This window comes from Pelobates fuscus, chromosome 2 (assembly GCF_036172605.1).
Source record: "Pelobates fuscus isolate aPelFus1 chromosome 2, aPelFus1.pri, whole genome shotgun sequence".
Lineage (NCBI taxonomy): Eukaryota > Metazoa > Chordata > Amphibia > Anura > Pelobatidae > Pelobates > Pelobates fuscus.
In genome coordinates, this window is record NC_086318.1 from 32230386 (window position 1) to 32251702 (window position 21317).

Consider the following 21317-nt stretch of genomic DNA (forward strand, 5'->3'; position numbering starts at 1 on the left):
ACATGGTCTTAAATTAGAGGCACAAAGGTTTAAAAATAATATCAGGAAGTATTACTTTACTGAGAGGGAGTGGATGCATGGAATAGCCTTCCAGCTGAAGTGGTAGAGGTTAACACAGTAAAGGAGTTTAAAGGAAAACTCCAGTACCAGGAAAACAATCCGTTTTCCTGGCACTGCAGGTTCCCTCTCCTTCCACCCCCCAATCCCCGGTTGCTGAAGGGGTGAAAACCCCCTTCAGTCACTTACCTGAGGCAGCGACGATGTCCCTCGTTGCTGATTCCTCCTCCTACTGACTCAGTCGGTCGGTGGGCGAGACTGATACCGCCTACTGGCCGGGAGACCTAATACATTAGCATTAGCGCTCCCCATAGGAAAGCATTGAAAATGCTTTCCTATGGGGAAATGAGCGACGCTGGAGGTCCTCACACAGCGTGAGGACGTCCAGCGACGCTCTAGCAAAAAATCTTTGCTATAAATCAGGAAGTTCCCTCTAGTGGCTGTCTAGTAGACAGCCACTAGAGGTGGAATTAACCCTGCAAGGTAATTATTGCAGTTTATAAAAAAACTGCAATAATTACACTTGCAGGGTTAAGAGTAGTGGGAGTTGGCACCCAGACCACTCCAATGGGCAGAAGTGGTCTGGGTGCCTGGAATGTCCCTTTAACTCCTTAAGGACACATGACATGTGTGACATGTCATGATTCCCTTTTATTCCAGAAGTTTGGTCCTGCGTGGGATAGGCATAAGGCTATCTTAGCTATAAGATTAGGCCAGGGACTAATAAAAGTATTTAGAAAATTAGGCAGACTAGATGGGCTGAATTGTTATCTGCCGTCACATTCCATGTTTCTATGTAAGGAAGCTCCTGGTATTGTTCCTGCTTGGTGGTTCGTGACAAAGTTGGTTTTGCACTGTGGATACTAGGTAAGGCAGGAGGGCGTTCAAACAGCAGGCTAGGAGTTTCGCATAAAGATCTGCGTTTAGCAAGGAGATGGGTCTGAATTTTGATCTAGGATCTGGTGACTTTCTGGTTTTGGTATGATAATGTGTGTGTTAAGAGTTCATGAAGAATATAACCCAAAGAGAAAAGAAAATAATTTAAGTGGTCCGGTAAGCGTAGATCTCCGAATCTGACGTTGTAAGTTTATAAAAACATTTGGTTATGGTGCAGCATTTTGAGGACTTGAAGTACCTCCTGCAATAGTGTAATCATTTGGAGGGATACAGAGTCTAAAAGGCTTCTATATATGTGTTTGGCCAGATAGTGGTGGTGTAGTTTCTCAATTTGTAGAGATTACTACAGAAATTATCTAGTTCATTGGCAATAATGGTCAGGGATGGTTAGTTTGCTACCCCAGTCAAAAAGAATTTGGGGAAAATATCAGTTTTTAATTCGTCCGCCACTAGTTTACCTGCATAGTTACCTTGGGAATAATAGGTTTAAAGTGGCACTGTCATGGCCGAATCCCGTTTTCTTAATTATTTTTTTTAAACCCCCTGCGTCACCCCCAAATGCCCCTGAGCCCCCCACATTACCTATTTTTTTTTTTTTACTTTATTTTCTGCCACAATCTATATTCTAAACGCGCCTCCATCTTTGTGTGGGTAGATGAAGTCCCTCTGGGACACGTCATCTGCCCACATTAGATTCCCACACATGCTCAGTTAAACACTTGGGTATGCGAACGGGAATTTCATCCATTCTTCAGAAAGACGAATGAATGACTAGAAATGTCAGACGAACAAAAACACTGAATATCAGTGTTCTTTTGTTCATTCAGTTTATTACAAGGAGGGAGCTACCAGCGTGCAGCTCCCTCCTTGTCAACACCACTTCCTAAGCCACCCCATGTGGTGGGCTTACGAAGTGGTGTCCTCCCCCCGGCCCCCACCTTTGGGCGGTGGTCCTAAATAAGAATGGTGGTGGGGGGAAGCTACTGTCCTCCCATCCCCCCCGGCCACCACCCCTGCGTGGCGGGTGGGGGTCCTAAATAAGAATGGGGGGAGGAGGAGACCTACTGTCCTCCCCTATGCCCCCATCCCTGCGCGGCAGGGGGTCCTAAAGAAGAATGAGGGGGGGGGAACTACTCTCCTCCCCCCCCTCCTGCGCGGTGGGTTGCCTAAATAAGAATGAGGGGGGGGAGGGAGCCAGTGGGTGCTCACTGTTTACTAGACATGCCCCTATTCGCAGTATAGCGAGTAGGGGCTGAATTTACTAATACCAAGTAATCTTCACTTGGTATTAGTAAATGTGGCTTTACTAAGGCGGGGGTTCTAAAGAAGAATGTGGGGGGACCTTCTGTCCTCCCCCCTGCACGGCGGGTGGGGGCCCTAAATAAGAATGAGGGGGAGAAACCTACTGTCCCCCCCCCCAGCCCCCACCCCTGCGCGGTGGGTGAGGGCCCTAAATAAGAATGGGGGGGTGGAGACCTACTGTCCTCCCCCAGCCCCGGGGTCCTAAAGATGAATGTGGGGGGACCTACTGTCCTCCCCCCGCGGCCCCCACCCCTGCACGGCGGGTAGAGCCCTAAATAAGAATTTGGGGGGGGGGGACCTACTGTCCTCCCCCCCCCCAGCCCCCACACCTGGGCGACGGCCCTAAACAAGAATATGGGTTACAGCAAATTTGATTTTACATACTTCCTCTTAACGAAACATCTAACTGAGTAGAGTGGGAAGGTTTGCTTCTTTTGGCTAGGCTACAAAATGGTGCTAAGTTAGACCCCTAGCTGATCATTGGGTGTAGAAGGACAGGACTACTGGGACTTGATTGGATCACATAATAGATCCAACCAGGACCTTTTCAGTTTGTTTTACTATGTCCCGCTCCAATAGTTATGTTAGTTAATGTCGACTCTGGTCATGTGTATTGTTAAATAGAGCATGTATTCATCAGTGGAATAAAGAGCACACCAGTTGTTGCACAGGCCCATATCTGCTAGGAAGGTGGAAAACCTTTGACTAATACAGACTTGTTTAAAAATTGTGTAAACTTTACAGTCCCTGAGGATATGTCCAAAGCAGAATCAAACAAACAATTAAAGTTCCCGCACACACCATAAAGTGAGCTATCTGCATTTCACAAATAATTGTAACATTTCCTTGAGGAAGTATATAAATAACGTTCATTAGGGACATGCATGTTAGCAATTGTGAAAGGTTGGTCGTTAGAGGACTCCACTAAAATAAGAACTACCATCCCCATCGAATTGCTGCTTTTCAACTGTAAATATCCAGTCTTTATGGAAAGACTACTTTAAATTTGGTGCAGGCGTAAGTGTGGAAATCTACAGGGCAGTATGGCGGCATCAGAGAAACATCATGAAAAGCCAAGTGACTTTAACAGGGACTGTTGAGACCTTGGACGTTGAACGTCAGGACTCAAAAATTGGATGCCATTTAGAGGGACGGAATCAAGGTCTAGTCTTGAGGAATGTAGGTTCAGGTAGTAGAGTGAGGCTCTAAAATCTATTCTCCTAGGGAATTACTTTACGTTGGACAGAGTGGTGTATTTGGTGTTGCCAAGTTATGTTGAGGAGCAGGTGGGTGTAACAAGAGTAGCGGCCCAGTGGAAGAAGGAAGCAAAGGAAAACTGTACAGAAATAAAGTATATACAGTAGCTTAACGTGTGGAGACCAGTTAAAATAAGCTATGCCAAATGCTAGTGATCCATGCTCTATGAGATGCACAGTCCATAGAGGGGTGGTGTATATGAGAAGAGAGCAGTGTGTAGAGACCCATAAGCAGTATAATTCGATAACAGGGATCACGGACACTAACTTTTTTTTTCTTTTGGCTAATTTTATTATGTTCCTTGGAGGGCAGCTGTGCCCAGAAGGAGTTTTCAAATCCTTGAATCCAGAGGGGGATTGATGTTCACTGTGGCACCATAATGAGGGGTTACATTAAAACGAACGGGTAAGTCTAACATCTCACATGCACCTGGTACCAGTGGCCTGAGATATTAAAGAGAATCTAAACATTTAACAAACAGAAAAAAGGGGGGGGGGGAATTTGGAGGTAGCCGGACAGTAACTACGTAGATGGAGCTAGCCCATAGGCTAGGTAACAGTGTTTTCAAGAAAATACTCCTACTCTGATACTCCGGTAGAACCTTCCTGTGTGAGGTCGATCTGGGTCGTGTTGGATATGGGCTAGGTAGGATCTGCCAGTTGTGCAAGCCCTTCTCTGGAGATGTGAGAACTATGAGGGCATAAATTTGCACTAGCAGGTTGATCGGGAAGCCCAACCTATAGAGATATATATGATTGCGTAGGGCTTTGGTCACCGTTATTTGCAGCAACAAGACCGAAAGTTCTGCATACAGTGACAGTTCCATGTAGGGCTCGCACCATGGTATCTCTTACAAGCACTGACGAGAGTTTATTTGGCTTGGAAAGCCTATGAACTCAATCCAGCAGGAGGGGTTGGCTATCAAATGAAAGTTGGCCTTGAAAATGCATATGTAGCCCAGGAAAGTGGTGGATTCTGGAAAGTCACATATCCTCTGAGCCTTACAGTCTTCCGAATCAAGTACATTTTAGGACACAGCATTGAAGTCAGCATCCATTAGATCTTCCAGATGCTTATGCTTGGTTTCCCATCACTTTAATCTTCTTGCAATGTAGTTTGGTCATGGTAGCATAAGTTGGTCTGCATAGGCCTTTTAATATTGATTGCATCTGTAATACAGGGACTGGAGCATCAGCATAACCCTGCCACATAGGCTCTGTATCAGAAAATTGATCAGAGAGCAGTTGTGGTCGAATAGACGCCATCTTGGGCACTACATTGTCTTCTCACTTTTCGGAACAAGGCACTTCCACCAGCCTCTGCGCGTTGGATGTGGACATGAGGAGTAGTGGGGTCAGTAAATAGGAATTTCGGTTTAAATTAACTAATAGATCATACACTTTGGTCTTCAACGGACCAAACACACCGGCAGTCGGACACTTTTCCAGTGACTGGGCAGCCACAAGTTTTAAATGTTTAGCAGACATGCATGGTTGATGGGAGCATATAGAGGTTTTAATCCTCCCTTATAGTAATCAAGGGGACACATGGGTTTTTAGTTATGTTCATTTTTACACTTTTTGGAACTTGCTAGCAATTGCTTTCCAGACACCACATTATCCTCTTTTTTTTTTTTTTTAAACTTTTGGGCTGCTGGTTGTTAGCAGAAAAGTATTACAGAAAATTGTTTGCTTGTATAAAAGGAGAAAAGCCAAAGGTGGAAGTAGAGATCAGGATAAACAGAAACTGGCGAAAGATGAAATCATAATTTTTAAGTCAAAATTGATGCCGCACAGAGGGCAGAAGACCCTACCATGCGCGACAGGCTCATTAAAAAAGGGAATTTAAAAGGGCCAGCCAACTGAGCTGTTGGCAGTACACAGGAGTTCTGAGCTCCTTCCATAGGTAATGCATTAACAGACCAGATGATTAGAGTGGTATTGGCCCTGTTGGATGTGACTATGTCATAGCTAGTTATCAACAGTGGACAATAGTGCAAGCTAAGCCACTTTTTCACACGATATTCTGTTGTACCAAGACTTACCAAATCAAATCCTCCAATGATGCAGGAGAAACTTGCTGATAGCAAGTGTACAGAGAAATAGACAGGTCTTGTGCAAGTGATGCCTTACATCCATATGCAATGGAAACTAAATATTTATTTTTTGTCTTCACAGGAAAACGCAGAGTACTTCAAGATCTTAAAATCCATGTGAGCAAGAACAAGCCTTCACCATCAGTTTATTCTGAGAGGCGGTGTATTTGAGTTTTAACTGTGAGGCCGTCGATTTCACCAGAGCTTGGTGCATTAGTTTTAGGAAGCAGTGACATCTGCCCCAGGGTGATGCCACTCTAATAGCCTTTAATCAGAAGCAACAGGCACTAGTTTTTAGAATATATGCCTTATTCTCGTTTGACCAGAAATGCTTTTTTCCCCAAATTACACTTTCTTTACATGTCTTCTTAAAGCCTAAATCGAAACCACTATGGTTTTAGCTCCAGGAATGCCCTGGCACTGTCCCATGGTAAGTAGTTGGACCATTTCCAGACAATCTGATACTTACTTAGGTAACCCAGATGCCACTGATCTAGTCGTCCCTTCTGAGACCAATGTGGAAGTTTCTACTTTCACATTACCATTACAGATGGCGATTCTGTCTGTTTGGCTGAAGGTGTCAGAGGACATTTTCCAGCAATTAATTTTGTAGAAATACAGATCATATTTATATATAGCCATTGAAGAAGGTGAACAACCTCTTTAGGTATACCAGAAGAGAAGTTGAAACTAGTGGTGCAAAAAAAAACACACAAATTAAAAAACATGCAGGGGGCTGGAAAAGAAAAAGTGAAAAAATATACAAGTCACCATTTACTTAACTGACAGGGTGGCTGAGGACCTACATTAGGTTTTCAGCTATAGTGATAGGAATAGATTGAAGCAACAAAAACGTGTATTCCTGGTCCTATAATGTTAGGAAGCACTATTAAGCCCCCCTAGCCTCTTTAAATATAGTAAAAACCACGCCATATTTCCAGCGCTGTTGGGGTTCTGCCGGCGCCACCCCAGATCTGCCTTCTCAGCTGACTTGAAAATAAATCTCAGCCACGGAGGCGGGGTGGAGCTAAACACTGTCCTGGCCAATCATAGAAACATAGAATGTGACGGCAGATAAGAACCATTCGGCCCATCTAGTCTGCCCAGTTTTCTAAATACTTTCATTAGTCCCTGGTCTAATCTTATAGTTAGGATAGCCTTATGCCTATCCCACGCATGCTTAAACTCCTTTACTGTGTTAACCTCTACCACTTCAGCTGGAAGGCTATTCCATGCATCCACTACCCTCTCAGTAAAGTAATACTTCCTGATATTATTTTTAAACCTTTGCCCCTCTAATTTTAGACTATGTCCTCTGGTTGTGGTAGTTTTCCTTCTTTTAAATATAGTCTCCTCCTTTACTGTGTTGATTCCCTTTATGTATTTAAATGTTTCTATCATATCCCCCCTGTCTCGTCTTTCCACCAAGCTATACATGTTAAGATCCTTTAACCTTTCCTGGTAAGTTTTATCCTGCAATCCATGAACCAGTTTAGTAGCCCTTCTTTGAACTCTCTCTAAGGTATCAATATCCTTCTGAAGATATGGTCTCCAGTACTGTGTACAGTACTCCAAGTGAGGTCTCACCAGTGTTCTGTACAATGGCATGAGCACTTCCCTCTTTCTACTGCTAATACCTCTCTCTATACAACCAAGCATTCTGCTATCTGAATCAAATATTCTGTACTCTGCCCTTTTACGTCCAAGATGCATTATCTTGCACTTATCCACATTAAATGTCAGTTGCCACAACCCTGACCATTTTTCTAGTTTACCTAAATCATTTTCCATTTGGCTTATCCCTCCTGGAACATCAACCCTGTTACATATCTTGGTATCATCCGCAAAAAGACACACCTTACCATCAAGACCTTCTGAAATATCACTAATAAAAATATTAAAGAGAATGGGTCCAAGTACATATCCCTGAGGTACCCCACTGGTGACAAGCCCAAGCTTCGAATATACTCCATTGACTACAACCCTCTGTTGCCTGTCACTCAGCCACTGCCTTACCCATTCAACAATATTGGAATCCAAACTCAAAGATTGCAGTTTATTGATAAGCCTTCTATGTGCAACAGTGTCAAAAGCCTTACTGAAATCTAGGTAAGCAATGTCTACTGCACCACCCTGATCTATAATTGTAGTTACCCAGTCAAAAAAATCAATTAGATTAGTTTGGCATGATCTCCCTGAAGTAAACCCATGTTGTCTCTGATCTTGAAATCCATGTGTTTTTAGATGTTCAACAATCCTATCCTTTAACATGGTTTCCATCACTTTCCCCACTACTGAAGTAAGGCTTACTGGCCTATAGTTGCCAGACTCCTCCCCATTACCTTTCTTGTGAATGGGCACAACATTCGCTAACTTCCAATCTTCTGGGACTACTCCTGTTAACAATGATTGGTTAAATAAATCTGTTAATGGTTTTGCTAGTACACCAGCAAAACCATTAACAGATTTATTTAACCAATCAGCATCTTCTTATAGAGATGCATTAAAGGGACACTAATTACCAGAACAACTACAGCTTATTGAAATTGTTCTGGTGAGTAGAATCATTACCTTCAGGCTTTTTGCTGTAAACACTGTCTTTTCAGAGAAAATGCAGTGTTTACATAACAGCCTAGTGATAACTTCACTGGCCACTCCTCAGATAGCTGTTAGAGATCCTTCCTGGGTCATGGCTGCCTAAAATGCATCCAAACATTCAGTGTCCCCTCCCTCTGCATGCAGAAACTGAGCTTTCCTCATAGAGATTCAGGCTGATTGGCCAGGGCTGTGTTTGAATCATGCTGGCTCCGCCCCTGATCTGCCTCCTTGAGAGTCTCAGACAATCCTATGGAGAAGCACTGTGATTGGATCAGGCTACCACTTCTGATGAGGTCACCAGACCTTGTTTTTCTGAGGCAAACAGCATGCGGAGTTACAGCTTCAGGCTTGAATACAGTAAGATTTTTACTATATTTATGGAGGCATGAGGGGCTCAGGGGAGCTAGATGGTGGTTTTAACACTATAGGGTCAGGAAAACATGTTTGTGTTCCTGACCCTATAGTGATCCTTTAAATCAGTGCCATTATAAATCAATACCACACTTAAATCTAAACCTGGTGCTAAACATCAAAGCTGCACCTCGAGTGGACGTCTGAGTGGTCACTAGAGGTGTTCCTAGCCTGTAATGTAAACTCTGCCTTTTGCTTTGTTTACAGCAAATAGCCTGCAAGGACTGACTATATTCACCAGAACAACTACAGCAGTGACTTTAGAGTCCCTTTAAGACTAAGGATCTCCTCATTGGAGGCTCATCAATGTGTCCCAGATACATGAAAGGAAATACAATTTCCACAAAACGATCAAAGCTATTCCGCTGCCCTTCATACCCCTAACTATGAAAAACAAAATAAATTGTTCAAAGTAGAAAACGGCTGAACAAAGTACAGCCAAACTTTAATTATTTTATAGCATACAAAAAAAGCTTCTATTTATTTAGGAACAAACATTAACCTCAATATTCTGAATTTGTAAAAGCAGCATTGAAGTCTGGTATCACACAGATACAGTTTAAAATAATTTTTAGAGTTTTTCCTAAGAATAGAAATAAATCAAATTATTTATAACCTTGTTCGATTGAAGATTGGGAATACTTCAGATGAGCATGATTATCCACAACAATGTGGTCCTCATTAAGATCAATTTCATCAGTTGAATCTGGATTAAAAAAAACAAACAAAAAAAAAACACGTTAACATCACGCAATCAGGATATTTATGATTATTAAAAGCCCTCTAAAAAGACAGCAAAACAAAATGTTGTTGCCGTTTGAGTCTGTGCATTGGACTTTTCGCCTGTCACTTCCAGTGCTTAGACACAAACAGTAATAGGTTTTCTAAGACTTGCAAGTACTTCATTTTTTTTGTACATTAAAGGGAAACTACAGTGCTAGGAAAACAAAGTTGTTTTCCCACCAGGTCCTGGGCGCAGCCATCTTTGTGTGGGTCGATGAAGTCCCTGTGGGACACGTCTAGATAGCACTACGAAATGCCCGCGTATGCCCAGTTAAACACCGTTGAGCAATGGGTGGGGGCGACCTATAGCCTCCACCCGTCGCTCATGGTCCCCCCCCCCTTATTGTAATTTAGGGCCCCCACCCACTGCTCATAGGGGTAGGGGCTGGGGTGGGAGGGCGGACAATAGGTTACCCCCATTTTCATTTAGGGCCCCCACCCGCCGCCAATATAGGTGGGGTCAAGACAATAGGTTTCCACCACCCACCCCAATTTTAATTTGGGGGACCCACCCACCACTCATGGGTGGGGGGCTGGGAGGGAGGACACTAGGGGTTTGATTTTGTTTGCTCACTGTTTAGTAGATATGCCCCTACTCACAATATAGCAAGTAGGGGCAAAATTTACTAATACTAAGTAATCTTTTGGTAAATAACTCCCTGATACTACACACTGACACAAAAGGACACAGATACACATACAGAGACAGGAGGTGAGGGTGAAAGTGTGGGAGGGAGTGTGTGTGAGACAGTGTGGGAGGGCAGGGTAAGAAAGGATTACACTGGGGGGACAGGGTGAGAAAGGGATGCAGTGGGGCGGGAGGCACAGGGTGAGATAGGGATGCAGTGGGGCGGGAGGCACAGGGTGAGATAGGGATGCAGTGGGGCGGGAGGCACAGGGTGAGATAGGGATACAGTGGGGCGGGAGGCACAGGGTGAGATAGGGATACAGTGGGGCGGGAGGCACAGGGTGAGATAGGGATACAGTGGGGCGGGGGGGACAGGGTGAGAAAGGGATACAGTGGGGGGGGGACAGGGTGAGAAAGGGATACAGTGGGGGGGGGACAGGGTGATAAAGGGATACAGTGGGGGGACAGGGTGAGAAAGGGATACAGTGGGGGGGGCAGGGTGAGAAAGGGATACAGTGGGGGGACAGGGTGAGAAAGGGATACAGTGGGGGGGGACAGGGTGAGAAAGGGATACAGTGGGGGGGGGACAGGGTGAGAAAGGGATACAGTGGGGGGGACAGGGTGAGAAAGGGATACAGTGGGGGGGACAGGGTGAGAAAGGGATACAGTGGGGGGGACAGGGTGAGAAAGGGATACAGTGGGGGGGGACAGGGTGAGAAAGGGATACAGTGGGGGGGGACAGGGTGAGAAAGGGATACAGTGGGGGGGGGCAGGGTGAGAAAGGGATACAGTGGGGGGGGGCAGGGTGAGAAAGGGATACAGTGGGGGGGGACAGGGTGAGAAAGGGATACAGTGGGGGGGCAGGGTGAGAAAGGGATACAGTGGGGGGGGACAGGGTGAGAAAGGGTCACAGTGGGGGGGGCAGGGTGAGAAAGGGATACAGTGGGGGGGGGCAGGGTGAGAAAGGGATACAGTGGGGGGGGACAGGATGAGAAAGGGATACAATGGGGGAGGTGGGCAGGGAGAGAAGGGATTAAAAGTCTTGCAAGCTCCCAGTGTTGCCATGGTAATCACCCGGCAGAGCTGCAGACCGGAGATGCTGGGCTCTCTTTTGGGCAGACTGATGGAGCGGCCAGGCGGCATACAGGACAAGACGCTGGGCCCCCTCCTGGTGACGGGCCTGCGGTCACGGACCAAGGGCCCGACTAATCAGTCTGTCTGCCTGTCTCTTAGGTCCTCGGTGGCTCTGGAGACGTGGGTCAGTGCGACCCACACTTTGGGAAACCCTGAGGTACAGTATCCTGCCATGCTGAAACACTGGCAATAAAGTGTACAATACACATACAAGATTTGTACTTTAAATGCAAGAGAGCCAAATACCAAATGTTATGCACTAAAATGACTATACTTATCCATTACGGCCAATCAGAATTACCTTCACTTAAATCATGGACTGGTTGATCCCCAGATAAAAATTCAGGTTTGTATTTTGTGATTCCATCAGGATTTAGCTCTGCATCTACAATTTGAAAACAAGCCAAAAGCATGCAGTGTTAGAACCCACTAGACTTTATTATTATTAAAGGAACACTAAAGTCACCTAAACAACTTTAGCTTAATTAAGCAGTTTTAGTGCATAGATCATGCTTCTCATGTTTCAAAGCTAAATTCACAGTAATTTAGGAGTTAAATCACTTTGTTTCTGTTTATGCAGCCCTTGTCACACATCCCTAGACTCTGACACAGCCTGCATATATTTTTTTTTTTTTTAAATTGGTTTCACTTTCAATCAGATGTAATTTACCTTAAACAATTGTATCTCTTCCTCTCTAAATTGAACTTTAATCACATACAGGAGACTCTTGCAGGGTCTAGCATTAACAGAGCATTAGATAAGTAGTTTTAAATTAAACATCATTTGCAATAAAGGAAGTGTAAACATTAGATGACTCTTTACAGGAAGTGTTTAGAAAGGCTGTGCAAGTCACATGCAGGAAGGTGTGACTAGAGTTCATAAACAAAGGGATTTAACTCCTAAATGGCAGAGAATTAAGCAGTGAGACTGCAGGGACATGAGCTATACATCAATACGGCTCCATTAAGATAAAAGTTGTTTTGATGACTATAGTATCCATTTAAATAATAAAATAAACCACACTATCACCCCCTGAATTAAGTTTGTTTGCAATATTGATTTTCCACATAAAACCTTCTCCTGTTGGTCCAACAACAACCGGGGTCAGGGCTGTGGGAATGTCGTTTTTTTTAACCTAGAAATGGGGTATAGAATTAAAGGGATACCAACTCCTAAAGCTATTTAACTCCTAAATGGCAGTGAATTGAGCAGTGAAACATGAGAGGCATGTACTATATACTAAAACTGCTTCATTAAGCTAAAGTTGTTTAGGTGACTATAGTGCTCCTTTAACAGCCTACTAGAACTATAACAATGTAACAGTAAATTGGCTTTTCAGTAGAAACAAAGTTCTCACTGGCTACCTGCATGCACACTTTAGGTCCCATCACGTTGAATAAAGGGTTAAAATAACCTTTATTTACGTACCTGATCCCAGCGCTGATGTCCCTCAGCGCTGAGAAGCAGCTCTACCTGCTCTGATGTCAATGGGGCCAAACATGGGGCCATGCACGCATTAGGCCTCCCCAGAGTAAATGCTTTACTCTGGGGAAATAACAGATGCTGTCCAGCGTCCGTTAGCAGACCAAAACTCTGGTAATAATTCCAGAAGCGCCTCTGGTGGCTGTCTGGTAGACAGTCACAAGACTAAAGGCGGTCTTAGTACTGCAATGTAAACACTGCAGTTTCTCTAAAAGATATACTATTATGACACAAGATGTACTTCACCCAGTAGATCAGCATATTGTGAAACAGTTCTTCCTTCACTGGTTTGCTCATTTTGTTCTTTTTTCAAATCGAAGGAGTTAGAATTTCCTGAAAAACAAAAAATTTCAAAAATCAATATAAAATTCAGTCCAAACTTCCCTAACAAAAATATTATAATTATGTATACAAATACACTTGACTAGGAGACTTAATTTTCTGCATAAAGTGAACCTGTAATGCATAAATTTACCTCAAATTGCTTCTATATACATTGAATACATCATATATCACAAAGAAACATTATGTATTTCATGTAAATAAAGATTTACTCACTTCACCCCCCTCCCCGAGTGAGGTCTAATGCGCACTAGACCTCCCTATAGGAAAGCATTGAATCAATACTTTCCTATGGAGGTCCTCATCCAGAGTGTGAGAACAGCCAGCGTCAGATACCGGACCAAAAGGTCTGTTTCAATTCAGGAAGCCCGCAGACTTAAAGCTGCAATGTAAGCATTGCAGTTTCTATGGAACTGCAATGTTTTCAATTGCAGCACTAAGGGGACAGTGTGAAAATCAATGAGCTGAAGTGGTCTGGGTGCCCACAGTGTCCCTTTAACCCCTTAAGGACCAAACTTCTGGAATAAAAGGGGATCAGGACATGTCACACATGTCATGTGTCCTTAAGGGGTTAAAACACAAATAGCACATTCTAAAATAAATTGAAAAAAAAAAACAAAAAACACACACACCAAAATTTACTCACCAGCAATACCTGCAGAGGTGTCACCGCCAGCTTCCTCTTGAGGAGTGCAATGTGCTTTAGAAGATTTTAGATCTTTAGCTTGATTTATTACTTCATCATCATTTCCTTTGTGAGCAGTTATCAAACGAACGTTCGGAGATGAATCCAGTGTGGAAAGACTATCTTGGGAGATGTAATTTTTCCTCTCAATCTGACTCTTTTCCAACTGTTCAAAGTCTTCCTCTAAATCATGGTTTTCTCGGACATTTGCTGCAATAGAGTCTAGCAAGGTTTCAGAGTCAGAAATATTTTCCAGTTCCAAAGATATATTTTGCGGGTTAATGTTTTCAGCAAGAGCTGCACATACATTCAGGCCAGTCTTTTTGTCGTCAATCCAATAGGGTGTCATTTCTTCATTAACAAAGTTGCCTTTATATTTCACATTCACAAACAGCAATGGTACATTGGATATTCCAAGATCTTTAACGTCAACAACTGATATTTCTAAATGATCTTCAGTCACTTTTTCATAGAAAATTGTATTTGCTTCTGAAGTCCAGCTTCCTTCAGAAAAGTTAAATCCTGCCAGAGCACATGGGAATGCCAGAACAGGTACCACTCCAAGTAAGCTTGGGAGTTCTCGTATTTGCTCAAAGCCAACGGTCTCTTCATTACCGTAATCTACAAATCTTATGGTTACGAGATCTTTATCTATGTTGGCAACAATTGCCCTATACCAGTTGCTATCATCACTAGACATTACGTTACATGGAGAGCCAATTTCAAGAGAGGAATTAAAGTTTTCATCTTTGAGAGACACCTCGCCAGCCTCTTGGATTTTAGCTGCTAATCCATCTATATCTGAAGTTGTTAACTGACACCAAAAATGTTCGGGACTATCAACAGTACTAGCATAGACCTGCACCGTTTCACCAATTTGTGGCAGGTTCCAAACAAAAAACTTGAATGCTGTAGCTTCTTCATCAGGTAATTTTCCAGTGCTCTTTATAGACAAATCTTCATCAGGTTCTGTTGACAAGGGTTCTTCTGAAATTGAAGTCATGAAATCATTAATGCAACCACGGTCATCACAAAGCCGAACGTCCCACTTCTCATCACACTGCTGCAAAAATTCACAAGTTAACTGGATATCATTTGTTCTTTCAGAAAACTTAAGTATGAGATCGTCCACGTTAAATCCAGACATTGCAGAGCTGGGCGTATAAAGAGCACAGTGACAACTCATTACTGGGTAAGAACATAGTTCCTTGGGGAGTCTGGATATTTTATTAACAGGAACCACAGAAGTGTTTCCATAATCTATATATTCAACGTGCAAGCCATCTGAATTTTTTGCTCTTATGACAGCACGGTAATTCAACTCATCATCCGCAAAATAGGAACACACCACATCTCCCACACAAACATCTTTTTCTGAAAGCAGCTCAGACGATTTTTTGTTTTCTTTATTCAGCATCTCAGAAATATTAGAGAGTTCCTGGTCTTGAGCACTCTGCACATAGAAATCATAAACTGAGTTTATGTGGGAAATGAATACAGGCAAATTTAATCCTGGGTAAATACTCTTCTTGGGCAAGTCACTTAATTTTGTCAGAGGTGTAAAAGACACTCGGGAGGTCTCTCCTGAAGTACACATTGCCTTTGGTAGTTTTCTATTCTGCCGTGGTATAACCGTGAAATCTTTATCATTTGTAGGTAATCCTGTGGTTTGTTTACCACTGTATGACGCACTATGCACAGGTGCCAATTCCTCAGTTTTTAAATTACGCGTGCGAGGATTTGCAGCAGAACCTCTTGCTGGTACTTTATCTGCATGACATGGATTTTGTCTTGAGTCATTATTTTCCATCTTTGCTGACTGTGTATGTGACAAAGGAAGTCCAGTGCTTTGCTGAGTTTTTAAACCTAGTTTCTTTTTGAGGCTTGCATTAATCTGTTGACTGTCATCATACAGCTCGACTACCAGCTTCCCATCAGTTTCTTTAGCCACAACTAATGCTTTCAATGGCTTGTCCAGGACAGTCTTCTCAAACCAAGAGACAATTTCATCTGGAACGTTTGGAGGAATATCAGAAAGGGAGCACTTTATAGCTTGCATTGGGGAAAGAAGCAATTCGTAGGCGTTTGATTTTATAGGAAGCACGTTTTTGTCCTCAACTTTATCAGTGTTTCCAAAATCCACAAAGAATATCTTGGGATTACTTGCGCCACAGATAAATCCACGGTACCACTGCTGATCAGTAAATTTGGCAAGACACAAAGGGCTAGGATTCTTTGACATTTTATAATGCAGAGTGTCACTGGCCACCTGTTTAACAGTAGAAGAAATTGTTTCAATAACTTCGGTATTCCTGGAAAGTTGACAGTAAAATTCCAAGGAAGACGTTATATGGGTGATATAAATCTCTTCCTCGCTCCCTATTTTAATGTCATGCATCGAGTAAAAATAGGAATGCAGCTGTACAGAGGGATCCAATGTTTTGTGAGACAAACGAGTGGCAAAACCTCGATCTACTAACAAACTGGAAATGCTGGTAAACGGAGTAAATAAATCTACAATGTTAAAGAGTTTGTTCTCCAATAAGGCGGAAGCAAAAAACATACAATAGAACTGAATCAGCTTTCCTGAGGCTCTGTCAACAAATTCATTAAAAGCTGCAGTTGCTCTTTTGTCCCAACAAAAAGCATTGTTGCCAATCGGTGCAATGATGTTGTACAGGCTGCACTTAAAAGCTTGGGCGCGCAAATGAAGGAATTCACTGCTGATTGCACGGAGATCCTTCACTGGAACAGTTTCTTTGTTACCATAGTCAACATACTGAACCTCGATAGTTTCTGAAGCGGGCAAACAAGGCATTTTGGTTATAAATGCTCTGTACCACTGTCCATCACTCGGGCTGCGAGCAATGCAGCCAGGTGAACTTCCATCAAAAGGACAACTAGCATTTGAGCAATAATCTCGTATTTTATACATCAGGCTTTCTAGCTTTGAAATGTGTGCAATATTTTGACACCAAAACAAACCAGGACTCTCAACAAAGGACACCGCCACTTCTATTGTAGTGCCTGGCTCAAAAACCAGAGATGCAAATGGAGAGCGCTGCACGTTTTCAACATTATCTCCCATTGATTGAGCAGGCTTAATCTCTTTGACCTTTTCAAGTGTGCTAACGGGGTTTTTAAGGGAAACAGTATCACCAGCCTGGAACTTTTTTCTCTTTCCAATAGTCATAGCTGTAAGCAGTTTAGGAATGTGGTCCACAGGTTCACATTCTACATACTTTGCATGTCCTGCAGCAGAAAGGATTTTACCCACACTCCTTTCTTCTATTCTGGATTGGTCGAGTACTTCTATAACATATTTATGGGACTCTTTGCAGATTACATAAATAACCAGTTTCTTATCAACTACTGCCACTTTAAAAGCAAGGATGGCTTCGGAACTCCAGCACTTGTCCATTGGGTAGATATCTGCTAAACTACAATGTATGGCTAGGCCAGGCATGTCACTGTACTGTGCAGGTAATTTCTTGACATCATACCAGTTCACAATTTCTGTATTGCCATGATCAATAAAATATACTTCAACTTGCTTCCCATGTGTTGCCACTACTTCAGCACGGAAATACTGGTTATTTGCAAACTTTGTGCAGCACAATTGTCCCTTCTGAGGCTTTGCTATGATACCCTCTAGTTTTGATGCCTTTGAGTACAATGCAGTGATGCTGTCCACAATTTCATTATACTGTGTAGCATTTTCTGTAGTCTTTATCCAGAAATTAGATGGGTCAATGACAAATTCCACTAGTGCATCATAAAAAGTACCAGTGTCAAGTTCTAAAGTAGAGATTGTAGGTACATAGAATTGTTGCTCGGGAGTTCCTTGGGTCTCCACTTTTGCTTTACTGCTTTCGTCTTCTTTTGGTGTATTCTCAGCCACTAGCTTACTGGTCTTACAGACGTTCATTGTCTGAGCCCTCATATTGAACATTGAGTTTACATTGAGGCCATCATCTCCAAACAAGTTGACCACATACAAATGTGCATATGAGTTATAAAACTCAATTTTAGCAGTAAGTGGTCTTCCAAAGAGTAAAGAACGAAGTTCAAAGAGCTGTGGAGGATCCCATCCTGTGCCTTCATCTGACACTCCATACAGCGAGCAGGGGAACGTTACAATCGGCATACGAAAGTAATCAGGTGCAAGGGTACGTAAAGCAGTCACAGGGATAATCTCTTTGCGTCCCCAATCTACGTGGATGACCGTAGCCAAGTGCTTGTCCGGTAGGTATTCCTGCAGCAGCGAGCGGTGCCAATGTCCGTCCTTACTGCGGGAAGCACACGGCTGTCCCAGCACAAAAGAAAGCGGCACGTTGGGGTCCATGTAGCTGGTCTGCATCTCGTAGTAATGGTTCATGCTTTCCGAGAGCCGCTGTACCTCGTTGGACAGGCTCCTCAGCTGGCAATATATGCGCTGCGGGTCACATACTTGGGTAACGATGACCGGCTCGGTCACGCCGACTTGGATTTGCGGGTAGAAGTAGTCCATCCCCCAGGCTGGCGGAGCAGACGGAGGCGGAGGAGGTGCCATCACCATCCCTGGCATGACGGCGTTGGACGGGAACATCACGGTGGCTTCTGGCGGTTTGAGGAACCTCTCGAGGATGGCGCGGAAGGCAGAGTCCGGCAGGGGCCTGGCCAGGCCGAGCTCCACCAGCTGCTTGCTGACGGCGGGCACCTCCAGCAGGACAATGCCCTTGGGCAGGATGAGGTCCTTGACCAGCCCACTGACCAGCTGTCCCTGCAGGGAGCTGAGGAAGCTGAGGGCCGGCTCACTCCAGCTCTGCCGGTCCTGGGGCAGCAGGTTGGGCAGCACGTAACCCCGCACCTGGGGGGGCAGCCGGAAGATGGCGGCCGGGGCCTGGCGGAGCTTGGCGGCCGAGGCTGAGCACGAGTAGCCCAGGTCCAGGAGGAAGACCCTGAGCTCGGGGGCCGGGCCGGGCTGGAGGAGCTGGCAGCGCAGCCACAGGCCGCCCAGCTCCAACACACACAGCTCGGCGGGGCCCGCGGGGGCCGGCTGGGACGGGTAGGCCGGGGCCGCGGACTGGAGGTGCTCCCGCAGCCGGCGGTACTCCTCGGACAGCTCACCCTCACCGCCCCACAGGCGGACCAGAGACAGCTCGGCGCTGGCTTCCACGTAGGACACGCGCAGCCTGACAGCGGAGCCCGGGGAGGGCAGAGAGCGCGAGGACATGGCGACCGCGCTTCCCGCCCGCTACTTAGCGACCGCTCGCCTTCACTGACTCCTCCCACTTCCTGCCCAGTCAGGCGCAGCGCGAGGGCGGCGTGGTGACGTCACAGAGAGAGACACACTGTGAGATCAGCGTGAGGACAACTAAACATGGCGGCACTGGGGAGTCACTGCTGGTGTGGGGGTCTAATAGTGAGTACACTGCTGGTATGGGGGTCTGATAGTGAGCACACTGCTGGTATGGGGGGGCTGATAGTGAGCACACTGCTGGTATGGGGGGGCTGATAGTGAGCACACTGCTGGTATGGGGGTCTGATAGTGAGCACACTGCTGGTATGGGGGGTCTGATAGTGAGCACACTGCTGGTATGGGGGGGCTGATAGTGAGCACACTGCTGGTATGGGGGGTCTGATAGTGAGCACACTGCTGGTATAGGGGGGGTCTGATAGTGAGCACACTGCTGGTATGGGGGGGGTCTGATAGTGAGCACACTGCTGGTATGGGGGGGTCTGATAGTGAGCACACTGCTGGTATGGGGGGCTGATAGTGAGCACACTGCTGGTATGGGGGGGCTGATAGTGAGCACACTGCTGGTATGGGGGGGGGCTGATAGTGAGCACACTGCTGGTATAGGGGGGCTGATAGTGAGTACACTGCTGGTATGGGGGGCTGATAGTGAGCACACTGCTGGTATAGGGGGGGCTGATAGTGAGCACACTGCTGGTATAGGGGGGGTCTGATAGTGAGCACACTGCTGGTATGGGGGGCTGATAGTGAGCACACTGCTGGTATGGGGGGGCTGATAGTGAGCACACTGCTGGTATGGGGGGGCTGATAGTGAGCACACTGCTGGTATAGGGGGGCTGATAGTGAGTACACTGCTGGTATGGGGGGCTGATAGTGAGTACACTGCTGGTATGGGGGGCTGATAGTGAGTACACTGCTGGTATGGGGGGGACTGATAGTGAGCACACTGCTGGTATGGGGGGGGCTGATAGTGAGCACACTGCTGGTATGGGGGGGCTGATAGTGAGCACACTGCTGGTATGAGGGGGCTGATAGTGAGCACACTGCTGGTATGAGGGGGCTGATGGTGAGCACACTGCTGGTATGAGGGGGCTGATGGTGAGCACACTGCTGGTATGGGGGGGCTGATGGTGAGCACACTGCTGGTATGGGGGGGCTGATAGTGAGCACACTGCTGGTATGGGGGGGCTGATAGTGAGCACACTGCTGGTATGGGGGGGCTGATAGTGAGCACACTGCTGGTATGAGGGGGCTGATAGTGAGCACACTGCTGGTATGAGGGGGCTGATAGTGAGCACACTGCTGGTATGAGGGGGCTGATGGTGAGCACACTGCTGGTATGGGGGGGCTGATGGTGAGCACACTGCTGGTGTGGTGGGGCTGATGGTGAGCGCAGGGCTGGTGTGGTGGGGCTGATGGTGAGCGCAGGGCTGGTGTGGTGGGGCTGATGGTGAGCGCAGGGCTGGTGTGGTGGGGCTGATGGTGAGCGCAGGGCTGGTGTGGTGGGGCTGATGGTGAGCGCAGGGCTGGTGTGGTGGGGCTGATGGTGAGCGCAGGGCTGGTGTGGTGGGGCTGATGGTGAGCGCAGGGCTGGTGTGGTGGGGCTGATGGTGAGCGCAGGGCTGGTGTGGTGGGGCTGATGGTGAGCGCAGGGCTGGTGTGGTGGGGCTGATGGTGAGCGCAGGGCTGGTGTGGTGGGGCTGATGGTGAGCGCAGGGCTGGTGTGGTGGGGCTGATGGTGAGCGCAGGGCTGGTGTGGTGGGGCTGATGGTGAGCGCAGGGCTGGTGTGGTGGGGCTGATGGTGAGCGCAGGGCTGGTGTGGTGGGGCTGATGGTGAGCGCAGGGCTGGTGTGGTGGGGCTGATGGTGAACGCAGGGCTGGTGTGGTGGGGCTGATGGTGAGCGCAGGGCTGGTGTGGTGGGGCTGATGGTGAGCGCAGGGCTGGTGTGGTGGGGCTGATGGTGAGCGCAGGGCTGGTGTGGTGGGGCTGATGGTGAGCGCAGGGCTGGTGTGGTGGGGCTGATGGTGAGCGCAGGGCTGGTGTGGTGGGGCTGATGGTGAGCGCAGGGCTGGTGTGGTGGGGCTGATGGTGAGCGCAGGGCTGGTGTGGTGGGGCTGATGGTGAGCGCAGGGCTGGTGTGGTGGGGCTGATGGTGAGCGCAGGGCTGGTGTGGTGGGGCTGATGGTGAGCGCAGGGCTGGTGTGGTGGGGCTGATGGTGAGCGCAGGGCTGGTGTGGTGGGGCTGATGGTGAGCGCAGGGCTGGTGTGGTGGGGCTGATGGTGAGCACACTGCTGGTATGGGGGGGCTGATGGTGAGCGCAGGGCTGGTGTGGTGGGGCTGATGGTGAGCGCAGGGCTGGTGTGGTGGGGCTGATGGTGAGCGCAGGGCTGGTGTGGTGGGGCT

At 46.4% G+C, this 21317-nt stretch overlaps 1 protein-coding gene across 1 annotated transcript in view; it reads right to left on the bottom strand.

The window, feature by feature from the left end:
* Positions 1–18920, bottom strand: part of TDRD6 (tudor domain containing 6) — a 28304-nt gene extending 9384 nt beyond the window's left edge. The window contains exons 1-4 of the mRNA XM_063442048.1: positions 13634–18920; positions 12892–12978; positions 11464–11547; positions 9234–9323 (exon numbers count right to left, since the gene is read on the bottom strand). Of these exons, the coding sequence (XP_063298118.1) occupies positions 9234–9323; positions 11464–11547; positions 12892–12978; positions 13634–18887 (5515 nt within the window). The 5' untranslated portion in view covers positions 18888–18920. The remainder of the gene's footprint in view (positions 1–9233; positions 9324–11463; positions 11548–12891; positions 12979–13633) is intronic.
* Between the last annotated feature and the right edge of the window lie 2397 nt (positions 18921–21317).